The following is a 21,877-nucleotide window of genomic DNA, read 5'->3' as shown; positions in this document are numbered from 1 at the left end:
CTCAGGAGACCGCCGCACAGCCGCGAGCCCCGCCACCCGGCCGGACGCTCCCACCATCTGCACCGCGGAGGGCCGGCCGGCGGGACGACAGGCCGGGGCGCCACACGAGTGCCCGCGGGAGAAGCAGTCGCGGTCGGTGACAGACCCTGCCCCCCCCCCGCCCCCCCACCACAGGACACTCACCATCTTTATGGGCGCGTGGCTGAGGTCGGGATCCGTCACGGGGGTGTCGTCACTCTCCATCACGTAGATCCCTTTCCGGGACAGGGCCTGGATGACAGACTGGTGTCCCTGTAAGGCCGCCACCTGGTCCCCCTTCAGGATGAGGCTGCAAACACGGCAGTAGAGCTCGCTGGACAGCAGGAGCTTGATGACGGGCGGCTTGATGTGCTCCTGCTCATACTGGTCAATGTAAAAGGGGTCCCTGAGGTCCTCGGGGATGTTATCTGAGCCAAGAAGAGACCGGCACGTGAGCATGATGCCAACGGGGGACAGAGCTGCCGTCAATCACGACGGGCACCTAACCACATAAAAAGACCCCATCGTCTCCTCGGGCAAAGGCGACCCGGCTGCCGACACCGCCAGGGCGTGTGGGCGACGCACTCGCCTTAGTGACCTGGCCGCCACGACCTCCAGGGGTGACTCTCCTGCCAGACGGCAGCGAGAAGCACGAGTGGGAGCCCTAAGCAGGGAGCGGAGCCCAGGGGAAACCGAGACGCGAGCCGGCTGGACTGCACGGCACCCGGTCACGCCACGGGGGCCACGCGGGGCACAGGCAACACGCAGGCCCTCGTCACCCCGCAGACGGCGCGGGGCACACGCAGCACGGGTCCCGGGGAGGAGGTCAAGCGTGCCCTTTCCTGAGGTCACACTGGACACGACAGCGAGGCCCGACACCACGGCCAGGCCCGCAGGGACCGTGACAAAGGCACGGCCGCAGGGACAGGCCCTCACCTGACCCCGGGCCAGGCAGACTCGACGCCGCGCAGGCCATGTGACTTAAGCACGCGGCAACTGTCAAGCTGAGACTCTCGTCCCTGCGTTACTAACGGGAAAACGGAGGCACGGGGAGAGCGTGCCATGTGCCCGAGGCCCCGAGCGGCAGAAGCCGACTGTGAATCCGGCCTGACTCACAGGTCTACACCACCTCCCACACAAACACACCAGCCACACGTGCACCGCTGGGGACGCTCGGTTTCTAAACGGCTACAGCATGGTCTCCCCAGGTGTCCCTCACACTTGCCCTGCAAGATGTCCATCGCCGTGCCCCCGAAGGGGTGGCAGACCGGAAAACATGAAGCTGTGCAGGCTAAGGCTGAGCTCCTTCAGTGCGGCCCCCAGACCCGAGAGCGCCCTCTGGGCGTTCTGGAACAACCCTGCCTGTGAAAGAGTTCACACGGGCCTGGTCTCTCCAAGGACACCGGGGAAGGACACCCACGGCACCTAGTGCCGAGACGCGGGGCGCCGGCGCGCCCCCTCCCCGCACAGTCCGGGCTCTCTGCGGCGACCTGGCAAGTGCCCTCCAACCGTGGCCTCTGCCTCCCCACCCCCCCACCCCCATCCTCGCTGTCCTCATCACAGACGCCATTCTCGGGGCCCTGAATCACCTCCTCGTGGGTGTGGGGCTCCTCGGTTCCCCACTGGCTCTCCTAACAGTGGCTAACATTCACACTGCCCTTCTGTTTGCAAGGCCTCGGTTCCCCTGGCCCGTGACTGTGACTGACACCGTGGCAGCCCTGCGGGCACACGGAGCCAACCCTTCCGAGGCGGGAGGGACACACCCTTGGCTCAGGGTCGAAAGGACCCTGTCAGAGCCCATCCTATTTTAAAATCACCCAGCGTTCTGAGACAGAAGAGATCATTCCGACCACAGAGGAAGGGAGCCCCAGGGCAAAACGCCGTGGGAAGACTTCTGCTGCCTTTGTGGGTGGGGTGACTTGTGAGTGGGGGGCCGAGGGAGGGACAGGAGCCGGCCCCACGCGCACCGGAGCGCGCCGTCCCAGAGAGCAGACGGCAGCCCGGGAGGACACCCACACGGACGATGCAGGACCTGGTCCTGACGGATGGGAGTCCAGGACGGGAGTCGAGGAGGTCGCGGGGCCAGGGGGTCCGCCAGCCTAGTCCACTTTCAGGTGCGAGAGGCCAGGCTGACTTCGGGCGGCGGGGACTGGGACGCAGGGACCCGGGCCCACCCCGTCCTCCTCCTCTCCCCACGCCCGTCCCAGCTCCATCGCCTCTGCTATGGAGAGGACTCCATCGCTCCCTCACCTCTCCAGGACTGGAAGGGCGCAGTGACTTCAGTCAGTCTCGTGGCTTGAAGGAGCACGGGCGTGTTGTCACCGTGAACACACGTCCTGACCCCGGCCACTTCCCTGGGCCTCCGTCCCTCTGCCCCTTAAGGTCCGCACGACGGGCCGGTGGGCACGACGGGCCGGTGGGCACGACGGGCCGGTGGGCACGGGGCCTAATCCGCCTGCAGGGGAACTCCACCTCCCAACCTGCCCCTCCTGGCCTCATCTCAAGGTCAGCCGCTCACCAAAAGTTTCAGGGTCACCCAGTTCTCCTCCTGCCAAAGCCCTAGCAACTCTGGCTGATCCCCCCCCCTCCTTTTTTGGGTTTTACTTTTTTGTTGTTTTCATTATGTACTACAGTGACGTACTGCATAACCTTCTAGAAGGGGCAGACGAGCATAACCGAGTTATTTTCATCAACGGGGAAGAGGCTCCCTCAATCAACATCCTCCACATCCTTTGACACAAAGTAACGATGAACTCCAGAGACCTGCCTATCAAACTCCACTAACACGGATAGGAGACAAGCCTTTCTTCCTCGCCCCCAGGACCGAGCCCGGGGATGTGCACGGTGGCTGTGCTGGGGATGAGCAGCACACGGCCGGGACACCGATCCCGGGCACAATCTCGAACGACATCGTGCCGCAGTTGCTGGGGCCACACTCTTCCTTCTGGCCCCCTAAAGGTGGTGACCCAGCCTCCTAGCCAGAAAACGACAGCTTGGGGCCACGCCACAGCCACCGCCACGCCACCGTCCCCCCAGCGCCGGCCCCCTCGCCTCTCGGATTACCGATGGGCTCCCCTCCAGGACAGCAGAGACCGGCAGGCCTCAGGACAGAAAGGTCCCTTAGGGTCACAGCTCTGGGAGGAGGGGGTGGGACACAGGCACCAACGGAGGGTCGGCTGCAGGAAGGACAGGCGTCCAGGGGCACGGGTTCGGAAAGACACAGCCTACCCGCACCCGGGAACCCGGAGAGGCTGGACAGAACCGCAGCCAGGGCCCTGAAGCAGCTTGTCTGTCTACCCGGGAGAAAGGTTTCCACGGGCGGCCCACTTGGTGGAGCTTTCAAAACTAATCGATACAAACTGACTCGGATAACCCGCTTTTTAATTACACCTGAACACGCACGTGTGCATCGCAGAGCTGATCCCCATAAACTCCACGTTTGTGGGAAGACGACGCGTCGACTGCAGGGAAGCGCCCCGGACACCGTGCGGCTGCGCCCCGCCCCCCTCCAGGGCAGCCCCTGCCCTCAGCCGTGGGCGGAGGGGCCGGTTGCTGGGCCGGTTGCTGCGCCTGAGCAGGTCCACGACTGCAGGGGCTTTATGCGCCAGCTGTGAAAGTCCCTCTCGGTTTTACTAAAACCGACCACTGTTTACAAGACGACAACTCCGCAAGTGCCTTCCGGCTACTGCCAGGGACTTAGTTTTCGTTCCCTCTACAAACTGCAGAGACCATTTGTCAGAATTACTCCTGTGCGGAGCCGTCATTTATTAAGCCCCCACTGTGAGCCAAAGACGCACAGAACTGAGGGGGTTAACGAGGACGAAGAGGTCACCCCTCGGGGCAGAGCCTCTTAAGATGACAGGAATCACCACGCGCCGTGCGCAAAACGTGCTGGGCGCCACGCAGGACAGGTACGGGGTGCTCTGTGCTGCTCTGGGGCGCAGATGAGCCGGCACCACAGGGCAGGGAGGCCGGGCAGGCTTCCGGGGAGGGAGGCAGCCGGGCTCCGGTGGCAGAGAGAGCGGGAACAGGGGAAGGGGTGAGACCAAGGGAGGGGGACGGGATGACGACACATGAGGGAGGGACACACAAAAGAATGACCCCGAGAGAGGGTTCTGGAAAACTGCGGCTCAGCACAGGAGCAGCCAGCCGCACAGGCCACTTCTCGGCTCACCCACAGGCAATCAACTAAGTACCTACCAGCAGCCTTCACCAGGAGGGACTGGGGGCGCCAGCGGGGTCCCTCAGTGACAGGGACAGGCACAGGGGGCTCTGAAGGCCTGAAGGGATGTGACCAGCCCCCGTGGGGGACGAGGGGCCGGAGGAGTTGGAGGACAGAAGTCCCCACCTACCAGAATCCCACCACAGTCAGCGGCCCGAGCGACAACGGAGGCGGGCCAAGAACCGGTGGCACCAGGAAGGGGCACAGACGCCCAGGAGGCATGGGCATCGGGCCTGGGGTGTGGCCAAGGCAGCAGACCTCCCACTCTGCCGACGAGATGCAGGACGGTGCCTCCGACACAGGAACCGGTAACGCGGAGGACGGTCAGGGGAGAGGGGCGGTTACTCCAGGCAGGACGTCTCTGAGGTGCCCGTGGGACCCAAGTGGAGACTTCAAAGCCGCAGGAAAATACGGAGATCAAAGCGCAAGGGAAAGGGTCCGGCTGGACACACAGGCTTGGGACCTACCACGCAGAAATAATTATCGCAGCCACGGAGCACACGCACGGGGGCAGAAAAGGTCGTGGGGTACACCTGGCCAACGGCCACGTGTGGGGCAGACCTGGGCAAGTGGGAAAAGGAAGCCGGAGACCGGCACGGAGAAGTGATCGGGGAAGGGGGGGAAACAGAAGGCGGGCTCGGAGAAAACACTCCAAAGCAGGAGCGCTCAGCGACCACGGTGGGAAAAAGATGAGACACAAGGCGGACTGAGAGGGGTCCGCGGATTTACAAGCAGGAGGCAGTGCCAGCCTGGGAAAGAGCAGCGGCAGGAAGGGTGAGGGACGGAGGGGCCAAGGAGAGGGCCAGCAGCCCCCTCTGATTGGAGGGAGGCATGCGGAGGCCGGGGCACCGGGAGCGGGCTTGACCGACCACGGGAGCGCAGCCGGTGACGGGCGTCCGAGAGCAAGGTCTGCAGGCGGAGGCGGCCAGCGGGAGGGAGGAGCCCGCGTCTCTGGCACAGAGGGCTGGACGGAAGGACGGAAGGCGGGAGGGGTGAAGCAGCCGCTAAGCCTGAGGGCGGTGGCTCTGTGCCGAGGGCGCCCCCAGGACACGGCCTGGCGGGAGGGACGGCGGTCCCCGTGACCCCGGTCTGCAGCAAACAGCGACAGTGCGTACACGGGCCGGCGATCCGGGGCTAGGGCCCTGCGGGCACACGGGACAGGAAGGCCGCACGAAGTACTGGAGGGTCCTGAGAAGCCCGCACCTGCAAGGCAGGACGCAACATGCAGCAGGAAGGAGCAACGGGTGACAGCCGGGGGAGAGCAGACGCTCCGAGCTCCAGGTCTCCAAGGCAGGAAGGCGTGCGGCTGGGAGCAGGACCCGCCCGGGCCGGCCCGGCCTCTCAGAACCCCAGGCACACACACGACAGCCCGGCCCCCTGTCCCCCGGGTGAGGGCAGGTGTGTGAGCCGAGGCGCTGAGGGCAGAGCTGCCGTCAGTGACGGTCACACAGGTGCTAGCTACCGCTCTCATCCGTCGCTGTCCACCACACGCCCCACCCTGCCGACTGACGCCGTACCCCTGCACCCCGAGCAGGGCCAGGGGACCCCCCCAGGTGCCCCACGGAAGCCTGAGGCCTCACCTGGCCCGGCTTGGTCTCAGGAGAGCAAAGCCCGCACAGCCACCAGTGACCGGCAAGACGGTGGTCCGGTCGCCTGCTGGTGCCCAGCCCCTGCCCAGACTGTCGACCACAACGTCGTGGCCAGAGGCCTTCGAACTGTGGCCACACCCCAGGCCTATGCTGGCAACGCCAGACAGAAGAGAGAGAAGACCAGCTCTGCCAGGCAGACTCACTGGCTCCCCTGCCCCACGCCAGGCCAGCACCAGCAACAAAACTGTACCCAACGGTGGGCGGGGGGGCAGGGGGGAGTGAGGGGGCGCCCCACAGGCTCTTTTCCCTCCCTCTCTGCTGACGCAGCTCAGGTGCAGGAAGCACACAGACTCTTCCAGCCTGACTGGGAAGGGAGACCCTGCAGGGGAGCCCCCCGGAGAGCAGGAGGGGGGCGCTGAATGAAGAACCCTAAAATCTGCGTGTACTATCCTGGATGGCGCAAGTGGCCCCGTGTGACACTACCCAGGAACGGCACAGCGCGGACTCAGAACCACAGCGGGGCCCCGGCTTCACAGAGGTGCCCTGCGGACAGACCGGAACGGTCCGGAGGCTTCGGGACTAAACCAGCATGGAGCAAAGGCCCACACGAAGCAGCTCACGAGGACTCAGAGTCTCAGCCTAACTGGGCTGACTACCTGTTTAAAAGAAAAAATTCTCTAGATTCTAGCAGACCCCAGGGTCTCACGCGCAAGAATCGGAACATCCCAGACACGATGCAAACTTACTCGGCGCAGAAGACAGAGGGAACCCACGAGCACCGGAGAAAAGGCAACCAACAGACCCCAACCCCTGATGGCCCAATGTCAGAAGCTTCTGACGAGGATGTGACCGGTTTCTAAAAATGCGCTCTAAGAGGAAAGAGCAAACACTTTTTAAAGGAACAAAAAACTAGCATAAAACGGTGAGAAAGCCCAGGCAAAGAGAAGCCCCAGGATGGAGAGAAAGCACAGGCCAGAGCAGAAGATGGCCGGAGCCGGGGAAGAGAGGGGGCAGAAGGTCTCACAGCCGCCTGTGCCCCCCATGGGCCCCGCCCCCGCTGGGAGGCGGAGAAGCGGCCACACTGGCCCAGGCATGCGGCTCGCGGGCCCCCCCACGGGGATGCCGTGCCAGCAAAGCAAGTGGGGAGCCGCCCGATCAACCCTCAGCACCCGCCTCCCCCCCTCCACTTCGAGGCCCAGGGGACAGCTTGGGGGACGGCTCTGACCCGGGACGGTGCCTGAGGGAGGGAAGGTGACCAATGGGAAGGACAGGTCACAGACCTGAATGCCAAGGTCCTGGCTAGACCTCCCTCCCTCGCACCTCACACTCCCCAGGGAAGTGACACCCCAGGGATCCCCACGCAGCCGCCCACCAGCACGCGTACCAGCCCGCCTACCAGCACACCCGCCCGCGCACCCCCCCGCCACCCACCAGTGCGCCCACCAGCTGCCCAGCCGCACGCCCAGCAAGCTGAGCAAACCTATGTCCGGCAAGGGAAGATTCTGTGACCAAACGTGGCCAAATGCAGAGGGAGCATCTGTAGGCATCCGGCGTGGAGAGGAGCTCTCCGGTACCAGGGGACAGCACGGTCCGGTCGGCACGCACAGAACGCGCCTCCGCTGGCCGCACTCGCTGACCGGGGGCAAGGTGGCCGAGCCGCGTGCCAGGAGAAGCCTGCGGCCGAGAGCCCCAGCTCCCACACCACGCTGACAGAGGCTGTGCTCCGTCCGTGGCAGGTGCGACGAGGGGGACCTGCGTTCCTGGCACCTCCCAGGTCAGGGGGACGGGACTTGCAGGGGACCCTGGTCACCCAGCGGGGCAGGCATGCGGCCGGGAACCCCAGAGGCTGCTCCCTCGGAGCCGACGTGACCCAAGCACGGCAGCCCTCGAGAGCACCCCGGTGCGTGTGCCGGAGCGCCGGAGCGAGGGGGCCGGGGACGGCCGGTCTCTGGAAGTGCAAGTTTCTCCGGAGAGAAAGTACGGCACCGTCCAGGGCCTCTGGTGACGCCCACCGCCTCCCGGCCACCTCACCCACTCAGCCAAGTGAAAACAGCAGCCGAGCAAAGAGGGAGGACATCCTGAACAAAGCCAGCGGTGACACCGAGCGAGCGACAGAAGCAGGCTCCCAGGCTGTGGAGCTGCCACTGTGAAGCGGGCCGGGACAGCCTCTGCCCGCCGGCCACGACTAAGACCCCGCCCGGCGCCACGGGCAGCCACGGGAGGATCCTAAACGTGAAGAGCGGCAGGCGACCAGGGGGCAGACGCAAAGGCCCAAGAAGCCACACCTACGGGGTCCCCGGCTCCGTGCCCACTTCCTCTAGGGGCTCTGACCCACAGGGCAGCCGGACGCACGCGCGCGGGCAGAAACCCGGCCTCTCTGGCCAGAGCCCCGGGAAGGGGCCCCCGCACGCTGGAGAGCGGGAGGAATCTGGGCTTTCCTCCTCTTCCTCTCTTCCAGCCCAGGTTACGGAACTCTGGCAGGGCAGGGCCCTCGGTGGTCTGCAGAGGTGAGGGCACCTGACGTTCTCGTCCCCTGCGCAGGCAGTACCGCTCCGAGCGAAGCCCCGTGTTTCCAGCCGGAGGACAAGGGAGGGGGGGCTCCCTGGAGCAGAAAATGCAGAGGAATCCAAGAGAGGAGAGAGCCGGGAAGGGGACTCCTCCTTCCGTGTATGAGCCCACACAACCCTGAGGACCCCCCCGGCTACGTGCACGCGGGACAGACCCACAAAACCACACTGACCTTGAAACCATGGCACACGAAATGACAAAGCAGACTTGGGGTCTGAGCTTCAAGGTGCTCACTGCCACCCGGCTACAAAAACGGCCCACCAAGAAGACATCAGCGTGGACCGGAAAGCAGCCCCACAGCGCAATATTCAAACGTCCAGAACACAACCCATAGTTACTCAACATACAGAAAACCGGAAAATGCAACCGATTCCCAGGGCAAGAGACAATCCACAGATGCCAACCCTGACATGACCCAGATGTCAGAGTTATCACAGACCGTAAAGCATCCATTGTAACCAAGCTCCCTGAGGTCAACGTAGGAACTCTTGAAAGAAATGAAAACACAGACATTCTCCACAGAGAAAACTTTTTAAAATAATAAAAGAATCAGAATTTAAGAACAATACAGTGTATCGACAAAATGTTCACCACGCAGGAGAACCGAGAGGGTCAGTGAACCCGAGATACGTTATGGAAATTGCCACCCGGAAGGCAGGGACTGAAGAGAAGGAAGAGTGTCAGGGAGCAGGGGGGCATCAAAAGCCTCGCGGCCGTGCTCCTGCAGGACAGAGACCACTGCCCAAGAGCATCTGAATAGGTAAGGGCCAAAGTCGCCCCATGTTTGGAGAAACACCAATCTGCAGGCACAGGGAGCCCAGCAAACCCAAACAGAACCCAGTGGAAGAAAACCACGCCCAGACGCTTCTAACCAAACTGCTAAAAACCAAGAGGAAGGAACAGGCCCCGGGGACCCACAGCTGGCGTGAGCAGCCACAGACTTTCCCTGACCACGCTTGAAACGAGAGCATGAAGAATTCTGACAGAAGAATCTGGAAATTACAGAAAAGAAAAGAAAAGAGAAGAGAAGAGAAGAGAAGAAAAGAGAAGAGAAGAGAAGAGAAGAAAAAAAAAAAAAAAAGAAAGCACTTGCCACGGGAAGACAGGGGAAGTGAGCTGCATTCACACGCTGGCGTGCCGAACAGCAGGCCAGCCAGAGGAGAGAAAGGACAGGAGGGAAGGCGGGTGACAGGTACCACAAGCGTCACACAGTGTGACCGGAGGCCCAGGGAGGCAGGACAGAAAACGTGGGACAGAAAACGGTATTACTGCAAGAGATAGGGTGCAAGGAGTTTCCCGTCCCTGTAAACTTCATGAAACCCAGCGGGACAGAAAGGAGACACACACACCAAAGCACGTGCTGCTAACGGCGATGAAGTCGAAAAACAAAGCAAAAACATAAAGCAGCCACGAGGGCCTTGCGGTCAGGACGAGGTGGCAGGGACTCCTCTCCACGAAGCGCAACTGTAAACCTTGGAAATGACTCAAAAGACAAGCACAGGAGAACCCGAAGGCCGCACGAGGAGGCAGACTGAGGGGGGGGGCCAGGGCGGGAGGAACAGCACGGCCACGGGGCGTCTCCCGACCTCCCACCCGGCAGGTGACCTGACCCGGCATCTCCCGGCCCTCGGCCTGGCGACGGAAGGCGAGCCGCGCGGGCTCATCCCCGCCCCAGACACCAGGCCGGCCTGGCAGAAGCCGGGGCACGAGCTGGCGGTCTGCAACACCTGCCCCAACAGAGCCCCCCGAGTGCTCTCCCTCCCCACCGGCCTCGAGACACAGCATTCCCCCGACACCGTGCGCGAGGGGACCCCGCCACGACAAGCACCCGGACCGGACCGGGAGACGCCCTCTGTCCTCCAGGGGCACCCGGCAGCCCAGCACCAGAAAGCTCCTTCCACCTCCAAAAAGCAGCACCGGCAGGGCCACGGGAGCCCCACGCCAGCCACGCCGGCAAAGGCACGCTTTGAGCGTCAGACCGGCGGGACCGCGTGCTGCCCCAGACCGGAAGCTGCTGCCGCTGCTGCTGCTGGGGACACTTTCAACAGGACCCGGAATCTCCGACAGAAGAGGCAGAGTGACCGGGGAGCAGCCGGAGGTCACCCGGCACACCCAGAACCAAGAAAATCATGACTTTAAGGAGAAAAGACGATCCACGGACACCAGCACCAAAACGAGCCAGATGCTGGCATTCTCCGACAGACTTTAAAGCCACCGTCGTAAAACTGATTCCTCGAGCAATTACAAATTCTCTGGAAGCAAACGAAAACCAGAAAATCTCAGCAAAGAAAAAGAAGTTCTAAAAAGAACTGAATGTAAAACTGAAAAACAGAGCAACAACTCAAACTCCCTGGATGGGCTTGAGAGGAAAGTGGAGGTGACAGGACGGGATCGGTGAACTCGTGGACGGATCAACACGAGGTGCCCCATCCCAACGACAGATAGAAACCACGCTGAAAGAACCCAAATACAGCCTCAGGGACCCACAGGAGGGGAACACGAGACCGAACAGCGGGATCACTGGAGTCCCAGGGAAGAGGGCAGAAACAGCGGGGCCGAGAGGGCACTGAGAGGACAACGGCCGAAAGCCCCCCAAACGGGGCAAAAGATACAACCCCACAGGTTTCGAGGAACTGAGCGAACCCCTACTAACACGAACCCAAAGAAATGCACAGCAAGACACACTATCCCCAACTTGACGAAGAGCGTTATCGTGAAGCAGCTGGAGGGAAACACTGCGCCCCAAACGGGGGCCACGGGCTCGGGGGACGGCAGGTCTCTCGGAATCACGGGGCCAGAGGGAGGGCGCGTCACTTTCCAGTGCTGCCCGAAAAGAGCCGTCAGCCAGATTCCACAGCTGGGGAGACTTTCCTTAAGGCAGCAAGGAGACCCACAGACCTTCTTAGACAAAGGAAAACTTTAAAAAACTCATCTCTGGCAAACCTTAAAGAGCGGCGGAAGGAGATTCCCCAAATAGAAAAAAATGAGAAGGAAGGAGTCCTGAGAACCAGGGAGCAGGAGTGACAGGTACAGATCATTTGGGCAAATACAATGGTGAGTTTCCTACATTCCATCTGGTGACAAAACTCCCACGCCTGCACACCCTCACAACAATGGTATTTAAAGGTGGGGAGAGCAAAGATGGAAGAAAAGATTTCTACACCTCACCTGAAGGGGCAAAGCAACACTGGAGAGCTGCTGGAAATCATGTGTAAATACTGTCGTACCCAGAGCAACCACTAGGAAAACTACAGACACACCCCAAAACAACACATATAAATCACAACGGGCTCTTAAAAAATAGTCAAGTAGTCCACAGGAGGGAAGGAAGGAAGGAAGGAAGGAAGGAAAAGAAAGAAAAACAGGAACAAGAAATACAGGAAAGACTAAAACATCAGATGTAAGCCTTAACTATGGACAATCACATTAAATATAAATACCCTAAATACACCAAGTAAAAGACAAAGATTGGCAGAATGGCTTTAAAAAAAAAAAAAAAAGGCAGGGGCACCTGGGAGCTCAGCTGGTTGAGCTTCCAACTTGTGATTTCAGTTCAGGTCACGATCTCACGGTTCAGTTGGGCAGTCGGAGCCCCGTGCCAGGCTCTGCACGGACAGTGAGGAGGCTGCCTGGGATTCTCTCCCTCTCTCTCTGCCCCTCCCCTTCTCACATTCTCTCTGTCTCAAAACAAATAAAATATACATACATACATATACGTAAACAACACAGCTATATGCCGTTCACAAGAAACTCGCCTCAGACTCAATGACTTCAATATGCTGAAAACAAAGGGATAAAAAAAAAGGCTATACCAGGAAAACACTGTTAACAAACAGAGAGCAAGAAGAGCTGGGGCACCTGGGTGGCTCAGTTGGTTGGGCGACTAACTTCAGCTCAGGTCACGATCTCACGGTCTGTGGGGTCAAGCCCCACGTCAGACTCTGTGGTGACAGCTCCGAGCCTGGAGCCTGCTTTGGATTCTGCGTGTGTCTCTCTCTCTTCTTTTCCTCCCCCTGCCTTGTGTTCTATCGAAAGTAAATAAACATTAAAAAAAGGTTTTTTAAAAAGGCAGGAAAAATTGTACGAATATACGATAAAGTAGAAAGAAACTTACCGAAGAGAAAGAAAGGTACCTGACGGTAAAAGGGTCAACCCAGCAGGAAGACCTTATAATCCTAAATGCATATCCACCGAAGTACAGAGACACAGACGTGAGGGAAGAAACAGAGCTGAAAAGAGAAATCCCCAGTGTGCAGTGTGGCTGGGGTTTCAACAGCCGTCAGCAACTGACAGAACTGTTAGACAAAAACGAACGAGGACAGAGATCTGAGCAGTACGACCAGCCAAAAGGCCCTCCCTGGTATGTGTGGAAGGCTCCACCGACAGTGCTAGAAAACACATCTCTTCCAACGCCCGTGGAACATCCACCCAAAAAGACCCTACCCTGGGCGAGAACACAAGCTCGAACAAGTTTAAAAGAACAGAAACCCTACAGAGTGTCACCTCGCCACGACGGAACCACGCTAGAAACAGTAACAGAAAAGCGAAACGAGAAAATCTCAACACGTGGAAATTACGCCTACAAAAAATTCGCGGGTCAAGGAGAAGTAGCAAAGGAAATCAAGGACACAGAACTGAAGGAAAATGAAAACACAACACACCAAGCCTTCGTGGGATGCGGCTAAGGCAGCACCAAGGAGAAAATTTACAGCACTACACGCTTACCCTAGAGAAGAAAAAAGCCACCAATAATCTAAGTCCATACCGCAAGAAACTAGAAAAGGAAGAGCAAAACAAACCCAAGGCAAACAGAAGGGAAAGCAGAAGGGAGGGAGGCAGGTGTGGCTACAAAAGGGCAACAAAACCGAAGAGGTCTTTGTGGGAACGGAACGTTCTACATCTCGGTCATACAATGTCACTCTCCTGGTTGTAATATTCAATTACAGTTTTGCAAGAAGTTACCGCTGGTGAAACTTTCTTACAAATGCACGTTAACACGATTACCTCAAATAAAAGTGTGGTTTTTTTTAAGACTCTGGCCAGAGACACGAAAAACGCTCAACTGAAAAAAGATACTCAAACGGCCAACGACCGTGTAAAAAAACGTTCGTCATCATTAGTCATCAGGGAAATGCACATCCAGACCACAGCGAGACATCACAACCCGTTCACTCGAGAGGCTAAAATTAAAAAGACCGACGACGCCATGTGCTGGCAAGGATGCAGGTCGCCTGGACTCACACTCGGGCTTCGCTGGCGCAAACAGAAGCGGATACACCGACCTCGGAAACCAGCGGGGCGGTCACGCACACGCACGTGAGCCAGCAGCTCCACGGTTTCGCCCGAGACAACCGAAACGTATGCTCCCACGGACCCGTCGCGCGCGCTCGTGGCGGCCCCGTTCGTGGCAGCCCCGTTCGTGGCAGACACGCTGGAAGCGATCCGAGGGCCGATCGGAGGGCGGTCCACGAGCGGGGGAGGGAGCAGAGTGCGAGCAGCCAAACGACGACACCGCCGCTCCCGGCACTCAGCGAAAAGGCGCGCTCACGCGGCTGAAGCTCCAAAACACGAGGCGGAGGGAAGGAAGCCGACGGGGAGAACAGACAGCAGCTGATGTTCGGTGGGTGGCGAAGGCAGCTCTAGGAAACCCCCGGGATCCACGGCAACCGCAGATCAGCGAGGCTCTGGGTGGCGGCCGGCCGGAGGGTTCAAGCACACCCTGGAGACGTGAAAACCGTCAACCTTGACCGTGGTCCCGTTCACAGGGGCGCGGAAGTCAGACTACACTCGAAACGCGTGCAGCCGGCTGTACGTAAAGTGCACCTCACCGAAGCTGGTGTTCTCAGAGCTCCAAACTGAAATTCTCACCGCATTCCAACCAAACGACAGGCATTCACCTCCCCTACAGAGACTTCTCCGAAAGGCCCGGGTCTCAAACACCTCACTTTCTGCGAGGGAACACTCTAGACTCCCTCAGGGGAGTTTCCCCCTCCCCTCACCTGTCCTGCCGCGGCACCTGCTCCTCTCCCAGGTGCCCATCTCCTTGGCTCTGAGCACAGGTAGCTGTGCGCATGGCCGTGGCCAGCGCCACCCGAGCCCCGAGAGGCCATCGAGGACCCCAGGGTTCACAGCACGGCACTCGTGGAACGGACGTCGGGTTAATTCCACGTGAGTCTCTAGTGACTACAGGACAGCGGGCGAGGGGCACGTGAGTGACCTGGGCAGCGTAAACAACAGAAAGGGCCAGGCCACGGGGAGGAACGGAGCCAGAAGGAGAAGCTCGGAGGTGACCCTTCTGCGTGTGACGACGGAGCCGTGAGCGCAGAAAAGCTCCGTGGACGAAGGACTGACTACTCCTGCCTCCTTCCCCTGCGTCAGCCAAGCCGGTCTCGGGAGCTCTGCTCCCCTCACACCTGTCAGCGCACCCCCGCTCCCCTTTCCCCTGCAGACAGGACAGGCAGGGCCTGGGCACCGCGGAGACGCAGCCCCCAGGGGGACGGCGGCGGAGACGAGGCCCCTGGGAGGTGAGGGCGCTGTGAAGGCGGAGCCCTCCCGCGCAGGATAGGTGGCCTTACCAGGAGGCTCCAGAGAGCTCGGTGAGGACGCAGCGAGAAGACAGCCCTCTACACACCGGGAAGCGGCCTCGCTGGACACCAGCCCCGCGGGCAGCAGGATCCGGGACTTGCAGCCTCCAGGGCCGGGGGGGACCCACGCGAAGCAAGCCCTCCGGCGCACGCGGCTGTCCCGAACGCACCTCGACGCGACTCTTCCACCTGACGACGGTCCCCACCCACACCCACCCGCTGAGGAACCCCTCCAGGCTCCGTCTCGCATCGCCCCACGCCCCTACACAGAAACCCTCCCAGGCACACGTCACGAAGAAATCCCCAGCAGGCCCGGAGCGCCACCGCCACGCTGCCCAGACGGCCCTCTAAACTAAGCACTACCGTCTCGTCCGCAAATCCTATCAGGACGTCACTCGCTCCGCCGAGCATTTCCTGGCCCGCACAGAACCCGGCCAGCCAGCCACCCCTGCGCTCCTGGAGCGGTCCCACACCTCACCCAGCCTTCAGAGCCTCTGGCCCCACGCCGCCCCCCCCCCCCCCACCGCCGCCCGCAGCCCCGGCGCCGGGTCCCCATCCACCCGCCCGCAGCTCCACAGCCGGCCTGCAGAACTTTTTCGGCAGTTCAGCTAGAAAGCGAAAAAGAACGCTGGTACCCCTAACAGCACTAGGGCCACAGAAAAATCAACAGCAAGAGAAATCGATGAGCCGGTAGGAGGCTAAGTGAGATAAAAAACGTACACATTACAGGATTCGTGGAAGAACACGAGCGCAAGTTTAACATGCGGCAACACAACAGTGGCCAGCCACCTTGAGGGTCGCTCAGATTTAAAAGACGAGGGCAGTGCGAGCTTCACGATGGGTGTCAGTTCTCTGACTGACATTCAGACGGTGGCGCCGGGACAGGAGAGAAGGCATGCGCGCACGGACGCAGCTTTACAAATACAAACTCACCCGTGCTCTGGCCGCCACGGCAGAATACAGACGGCATCCCTCTACTTCAGCTGGTACGTGTGTGACGAGCAGCCGAGTGCCGCAGACGTGGCATTAAACCGGACAACGGTGACCCCTGAGCTCACACACGCCAGGCAGTTCTCGGCACCCCCAAGCAGAGGGAAAGTCACACCAGAAGGCCAAGCGGCGGCCCCCTCGGTATCTAGTCGACCCAGCAGGTGCACCCAGGACGCATCACCTCCGTCTCCGAAGCACCCGACCCTCGCCAAGGACAAAAGACCGTCAAAAAGTGCACTCTAAACTCGTAACGCAGCCATGCGGGCGGATCACCAAGTGAAAAGCGACCGTCTGCTCACGGATGAGGGCCTCCGCACCAAGGCTCACACGGCCCAGGCTCTCCCGTTGGCCCAGGGACGAGACCGGCAGCCGCACTCCATTTCTGGTCGTGGGGCCCGGAGAGGGGTCCCGCGCACACGACTCGGCTTAACCGAAGGTCACTGCCACAAAGCCAGGTGGTGAGCCCGGGAGGTGACAGCAGAGAGACATCGCTCCCAACATCAACGAGGCTCTTCTCGCGGCCCGGGCGGGGAGGCCACGGCGGCTGCGCTGCTGACGGCCCTCACGGCTGTGCCGGCCAGAGCATCCCATGTGACCACCCACCGCACGGCATGCACGCGGGTCAGTTGTCTGATTACTCCCACGCAAGAGTGAGGGGGAAAGAGTGTCAACTCCCTGCCAGCAGCGGGTTCCAGACGGCCCGTAGCCTGTCTCCACCCCAGTGTGCTGCCCACAAAAAAGGAAGGCTGACCGTGGCGGCCCCTACGGCCCTGCCCGGTTCGGGTGGTGGACTGGGGAGCTGTGGTCAGCCTCGGCTCAGCTTCCGGGGCTCCTCGAGGGTAAGTCACCACCACTCGGCTACGTAGCAACAGGTCCACAAACAGCAGAATGCCGTCTAGCACTTTCCCTGCTGGTTTTTCCCTCTGAAGGTAACAGAAACTACCACCCTCCCCTTACCCCCGAAACCAAGGCCTAGATGCCCCTAGGTTTCTAAGGTCGTGGGCTGAAATCAACAAGCAGGAGCGCAGCAGGCCCCCGTACTCTGTAGGAGAGGTAGTGCCGTGAGCCACTCCTTCAAACTGCTAACAGTGTTACAGCTCTCACCCAGAAAGACAGCGCAAAACATTCCAGCTGCACAGGTTCTACACTTTTTTTTTCTTTCAAGTAAAGTCTAGGCCCAGGGTGGGTCTTGAACTCATGACCCCGCCAGGCACCCCAGATTCTACTCTTTCTTGCAGACACTTTTGTTTTCTTTATTAACATTTATTTATTTTTCAGAGACGTAGCACGAGCAAGGGACGGGCAGAGAGAGAAGGAGACACAGAATCCGAAGCAGGCTCCAGGCTCCGAGCCGTCAGCACAGAGCCCAACGCGGGGCTCGAACCCACAAACCGCGAGATCATGACCCAAGCCGAAGTCAGGCGCTTAACTGACTGGGCCCCCCAGGCACCCCTCTTGCAGACCCTTTTAAATGAATAACTTCCAACACGTCCGATATATTATTTCTTAAAAAGAAGAAATAATTAAGCGTCGTCAGTGAAACAACAGTTGCCCCGAAAACGGAGGCACAAAATCTAAAATTAAAAGCACAAGGTGGCCCACAGTCCTGGCGGCAGCAACCAGAGACGGGAGCCGGAGGAAACCTTCCCGGACCGAAACGTGCCACCACAGGCCTGGCCAAGGAGACTCTCCTGAGCCTCCTCACTTGCTACAAATGGCAGGGACTGGCCCAGAGAATACCCCAGGAGACACCGAGAGAGACTCCCAAAAGGCCAACACAAAGCATGAAGGGCGCCTCCGTGCACCTCACCCTATCAGCCTGCTCGCTTTCGATCCCCACACAAAGGGAAAGCGCCGGTCAGTTTCGTTTCCGTACTTAACGACAACTACACAAGTAAAATACTGAAGCCATTTTCAGCATCATACCCACCCCCAACGCTGATTCACCATTAAAGCTGCTGATTGAAAGAACCATGTCTAATTAGCTGGAAACTAAGCCGGAGACACACAGGGAAACGTCCAAAAGAAGAAACAAAGAATAGGCCCCTGGATTAGGAAAGGAACTTTGCGGGGGGGGGGGGGGGGGGGGGGGGGTCGGCTCCTATCAAAGTCCCCCCCTCCACCTTTCTGCTGTCCTCAGAGACCAGACTGTGTGCTGGTAACACCGAATCTTCCACTCAGGCTGTGACCTCCACACCAATGACATACGTGAAATCGCTTCAGCTCAGCCAAGGTGAGTCTTCTCGATCATGCGAATTAGGATCTCCCAGATTTGTAAACTTAAAGAGACTCTCAACTGGGAAAAAAACTGCACCTGCTCCCCTTCTGAATCGACGTACAGAATGGGAAAACTTTCTCCTTCAGGGAAACTGAATGGAAACCAGACCTCCCAAAGTCAGAGTTCGATGAGCACACTGCTGCCACAGGATGGTGACCGATGGGCAACGTACAACCAGTCCTGGATGCTCAGACAGCACCTACTCTCCTTCCCCACGCACTCACATTCTATAAATACCCACCTTTAACGATTTCAAAACTGTAAGGCCCATTTTAACACGAGTTTTTGAGTCAATTACCTGATGAGCCGACAAGTATTAAGGCGAGAAGTAAAACTAGACCAACCCTGAGAGGCGCACATTCATTGCCAGATAGCTGACCAATCCCACGTGCAGTGCCGAAGTGAAACGCAACAAAAAACCGGAAAGCCAACAGAGAGCGCTTTGTAAAGGTATTCGTGTCCATGCAGCACTCACCACCAGAAACTTGTCATAACCATTCGTAAAATCTTAAAAATACATACAGGACCAACACCTCGCACATATGCCCCAGGAGCTGTGCCCAAGAATGCACCGTGTGCCCGAGAGCAAAGGGCCGGACCGGCCAGCGCCCGTGGACGGTGAACGGGCCTCCAGTGAAATACTACGCAGGGGGGAAAAGCAAGAACCCTGTACGAAGCTGGGAAGAGCCTCCGAACGTCACGGGTAAGAAGGCAGTGTTCTAGAAGGTGCAAGAACCTGTAGGACTCCACGACGTAGCTTAGGGACGGAGGCGGAGGTGGTGAACCGTAACCAACCGCCAACACGAAACAGGAGGCCGCTAAGGACTACGCGCACCTGCTTGTCCTTAACCTGACTGCCCGACACCAAGGGGCCACGCCAGCGTTCCTCTTTGCCTCTTACTGCACAGTTTCCTATGTAACTTGTACCAGTTCCACGCCTCCCCCAAAAGCACCAAAATTCGCGGATGTGGCAGCGGACCGGACCACACAACACACAAACCGAGCAGTCTTCCACGGAGCCATAAACAAAAATCGTCAACCGCAAACTCTAGGAAAGCACTCTCCTTACGCGCTACGAACCAACTTCAAACGGGGCAACGCATGGAATGGCTGGGACTTGCAGGGCGCCTCCCTACGGCCCCGGCCACCATGCCACCTGGCGAGACCCTGTCACAGGGCACCCCTGCTCCCCAAGTGTTCAAACCGGGTCCGCCGAACTCCTCCCCAAAGGGCCCTCTCCAGATCAGGGTCACTCTGGAAACAGGCATGTTTGCACCAGAGTAAAGGCCATCTTTGAACAGCCTTCAAATTAAAAGGCAGAAGATTACACAGTATCAGCCCCCAAGTTTGTGCCCAAAACAAAGCACCAGATATTAATAAAGCCACTAGGAGAATCACTTGGTCTGTAAAATTCCAAGGGCTGGAAATAGGAAAGTCTTAATCCACTAAGCATATTAGGGCCTAACGAACTGGATCCAGTACCAAGGTTACCTAGTTCTTCAGAACGGGAATTAACCGAAGGAAGGATGCTCATTAAGCACAATCCGTTCAAAGACCGATTTCTCGTTAGGAAACTCCGCGTCGGATGCTCGGCGCGCATCCAGAGCGGCTGGGCGTCCAGGGTTTACCCCTGCACTCCAGCCCCACCAGGAGTCTAACTCCGCGCCGGGCCCCGCGCCCTGCCCCGCGCCCTGCCCCGCACCCACCCCCGGGCAGCTAGGGGAGCGCGCCCACTCCTCGCGGCACCTGCCGATGGACCCCCGCAGACGCCCCCGCACCGCGCGCCGTCGCAGCCCGCTCCGGAGGCGACCGGCACAGCGCCGCGGCCCGGGACCCTGAGCACAAAGGCGGCCCCTGCCCCCAGCCCCCGGTGCGCCCAACCCGCGGCTCGGGCGCCGGGCTCCGACCCCGCCCTCGGCCCCGCCCCGGCCCCCGACCCCGACCCGACCCCGCGGTCCGACCCTCCCCGGGTCCCCGCCCCCGCCCCCGCCCCGGCCCACCTATGCCGTAGGCCTTGGCGCAGATCCACTGCAGGTTGGCGGCGATCTTGGCGCGGGCCGAGTCGTAGCGGTCCAGGGGCACGATGTCCACGGCACCGTCGGGCGCGGCCTCCATCCTCCTCCAGCCCTCCCCGGCCGGGCAGCCGCCCGCGTCCACCATCTGCACACAAAAAGGCCGCTGCAGCGCGGGCGGCGCCCGGCCTCCGCCGCAACAAAGGCGCCGCGCCCCTGGCTGCGCCGGGACCCGCGAGGGGGCCGGGCCCGCGAGCACCGCGGCCCCCGGGAGGCCGCCCCCGCCCCGGCCTCACCTCACAGCCGCCGCCGCCGCCGCCACCGCGGGTGCTGCTGCTGCATGCTGCGGGGCCGCGCCGGGAGGCCAGGGGGCCCGGAGGCCGGGAGGCCCGGAGGCCGGGGAGGCGGCGAGGTGAGGGGCGCGGGCCGGCCGCGGGCCGGGGCGGGGGGCGCGTGCGCGGGCCGGGGGCAGGGGCGGCGGCGGCGGCGGCGGCGGCGGCGGCGGCCGCTGAGGGGGCGGCCAACCGGCGGGAGCGCGCGCAACGCCGAGGCCCTGCGCACGCGCGGTGGGTGCCGCCCTCCGCCCCGCCCCCCGGCCCGTGCTAGCCCCTCCCCTTACCGCACGCGCAGTGGGTCAACCTGCGGCCCCGCCTCCGGCCCGCGCTCGTCCCGCTCATTGCCGCACGCGCAGTGGGAGCGGCCCGCCCCCGGCCCCGCGCTCGCCCCGCCCACCGCCGCACGCGCAGAGGGCCAGACTGCGGCTCCGCCCCTCTCGCCGGGCGCCGGGAGCGGGTCGCGCGGAGCGGGCGGGCGCTGGTGGGCAGGCCCGGGCGGGTTCCGCAGCAGCCCTTTGTCTGGGCCGCGCCTCCTCCGTCCCGGCACCCGGCCGTCCGCACCGGAGGCTCCAGCCGCCGTCCGACGGGCCGACTGCCACCCCGGGAGGGCGACCCCCCGGCCCCCGCACAGCCCCGGCGTCTCCCCCTCCCGGAGAGAGGCACTGCTGACGGGGCCGCCCTGCCCACCATCGCGGGGACCCAGAGCCTGCAGCGGGGGAAGGGGGGCCTGGTGGGCACCGACCCCGCCCGCGCCTCTGCCGCCCCCTCCCCCCCGAGACCTCCAGGCCCAGAGACCCAGGACACGCGGAGAGCAGGGGCGAGGGCTTCCTGGGTGGGGATCCCGGGGCGGGGAACCGCCGCCCTGAGCCCGAACGTGGAGCCCGCGGTCGTTGCACAAGCACCCAGCGGAGAGCCCCGGTGGCGGTCGCGCCGGGGGCAGGGGCGGCCAAGGACAGACGCGCGGGCGTGGGGGGTGAGGGTAGGCGGGGGCCGGGCAGTCCCGGCACGTGGGCGACAGGGACGCCTACTAGTCCAAAGCCAGACTAGGAGAGGGGCTGGGGACGGGGGGGTGCTGACCGGTCAGAATTGGGAGCTCCAACCCCTTCCCCCGGACGGGCAGCCAAAGAGTGACTGTGAACACAGTGGGGAAAGCGTGTGAAAGACCGTCGAGGTCAAGCAAGAGGGGGTGGGCAGGGCACGAAATTCAACAGGGACGCCGCCCCCTGCCGTGGACCCTGGAGCGGGAGAGAAGGAATGGGGGTCAAGGGTGACTGTTGGGGT

The 21,877-nt window shown here is 61.2% G+C and overlaps 1 protein-coding gene across 4 annotated transcripts in view; it reads right to left on the bottom strand.

The window, feature by feature from the left end:
• The window catches only part of CAMSAP1 (calmodulin regulated spectrin associated protein 1), a 55,964-nt gene extending 35,147 nt beyond the window's left edge, over nt 1-20,817 (bottom strand). For all 4 annotated transcript variants that reach the window (XR_014135999.1, XR_014136000.1, XM_081790989.1 and 1 more), the window contains exons 1-3: nt 20,558-20,817; nt 20,250-20,409; nt 184-446 (exon numbers count right to left, since the gene is read on the bottom strand). Coding sequence is in view for 2 of the 4 variants with exons in the window: in XM_081790989.1 (XP_081647115.1) it covers nt 184-446; nt 20,250-20,409 (423 nt within the window). In the remaining 2 variants the exon portion in view is untranslated. The remainder of the gene's footprint in view (nt 1-183; nt 447-20,249; nt 20,410-20,557) is intronic.
• Between the last annotated feature and the right edge of the window lie 1,060 nt (nt 20,818-21,877).

Source organism: Panthera onca, chromosome D4 (assembly GCF_046562875.1).
Source record: "Panthera onca isolate mPanOnc1 chromosome D4, mPanOnc1 haplotype 2, whole genome shotgun sequence".
Lineage (NCBI taxonomy): Eukaryota > Metazoa > Chordata > Mammalia > Carnivora > Felidae > Panthera > Panthera onca.
Note: the sequence above shows the minus strand (reverse complement) of the source record. Positions and strands in the feature narration are given on the sequence as shown.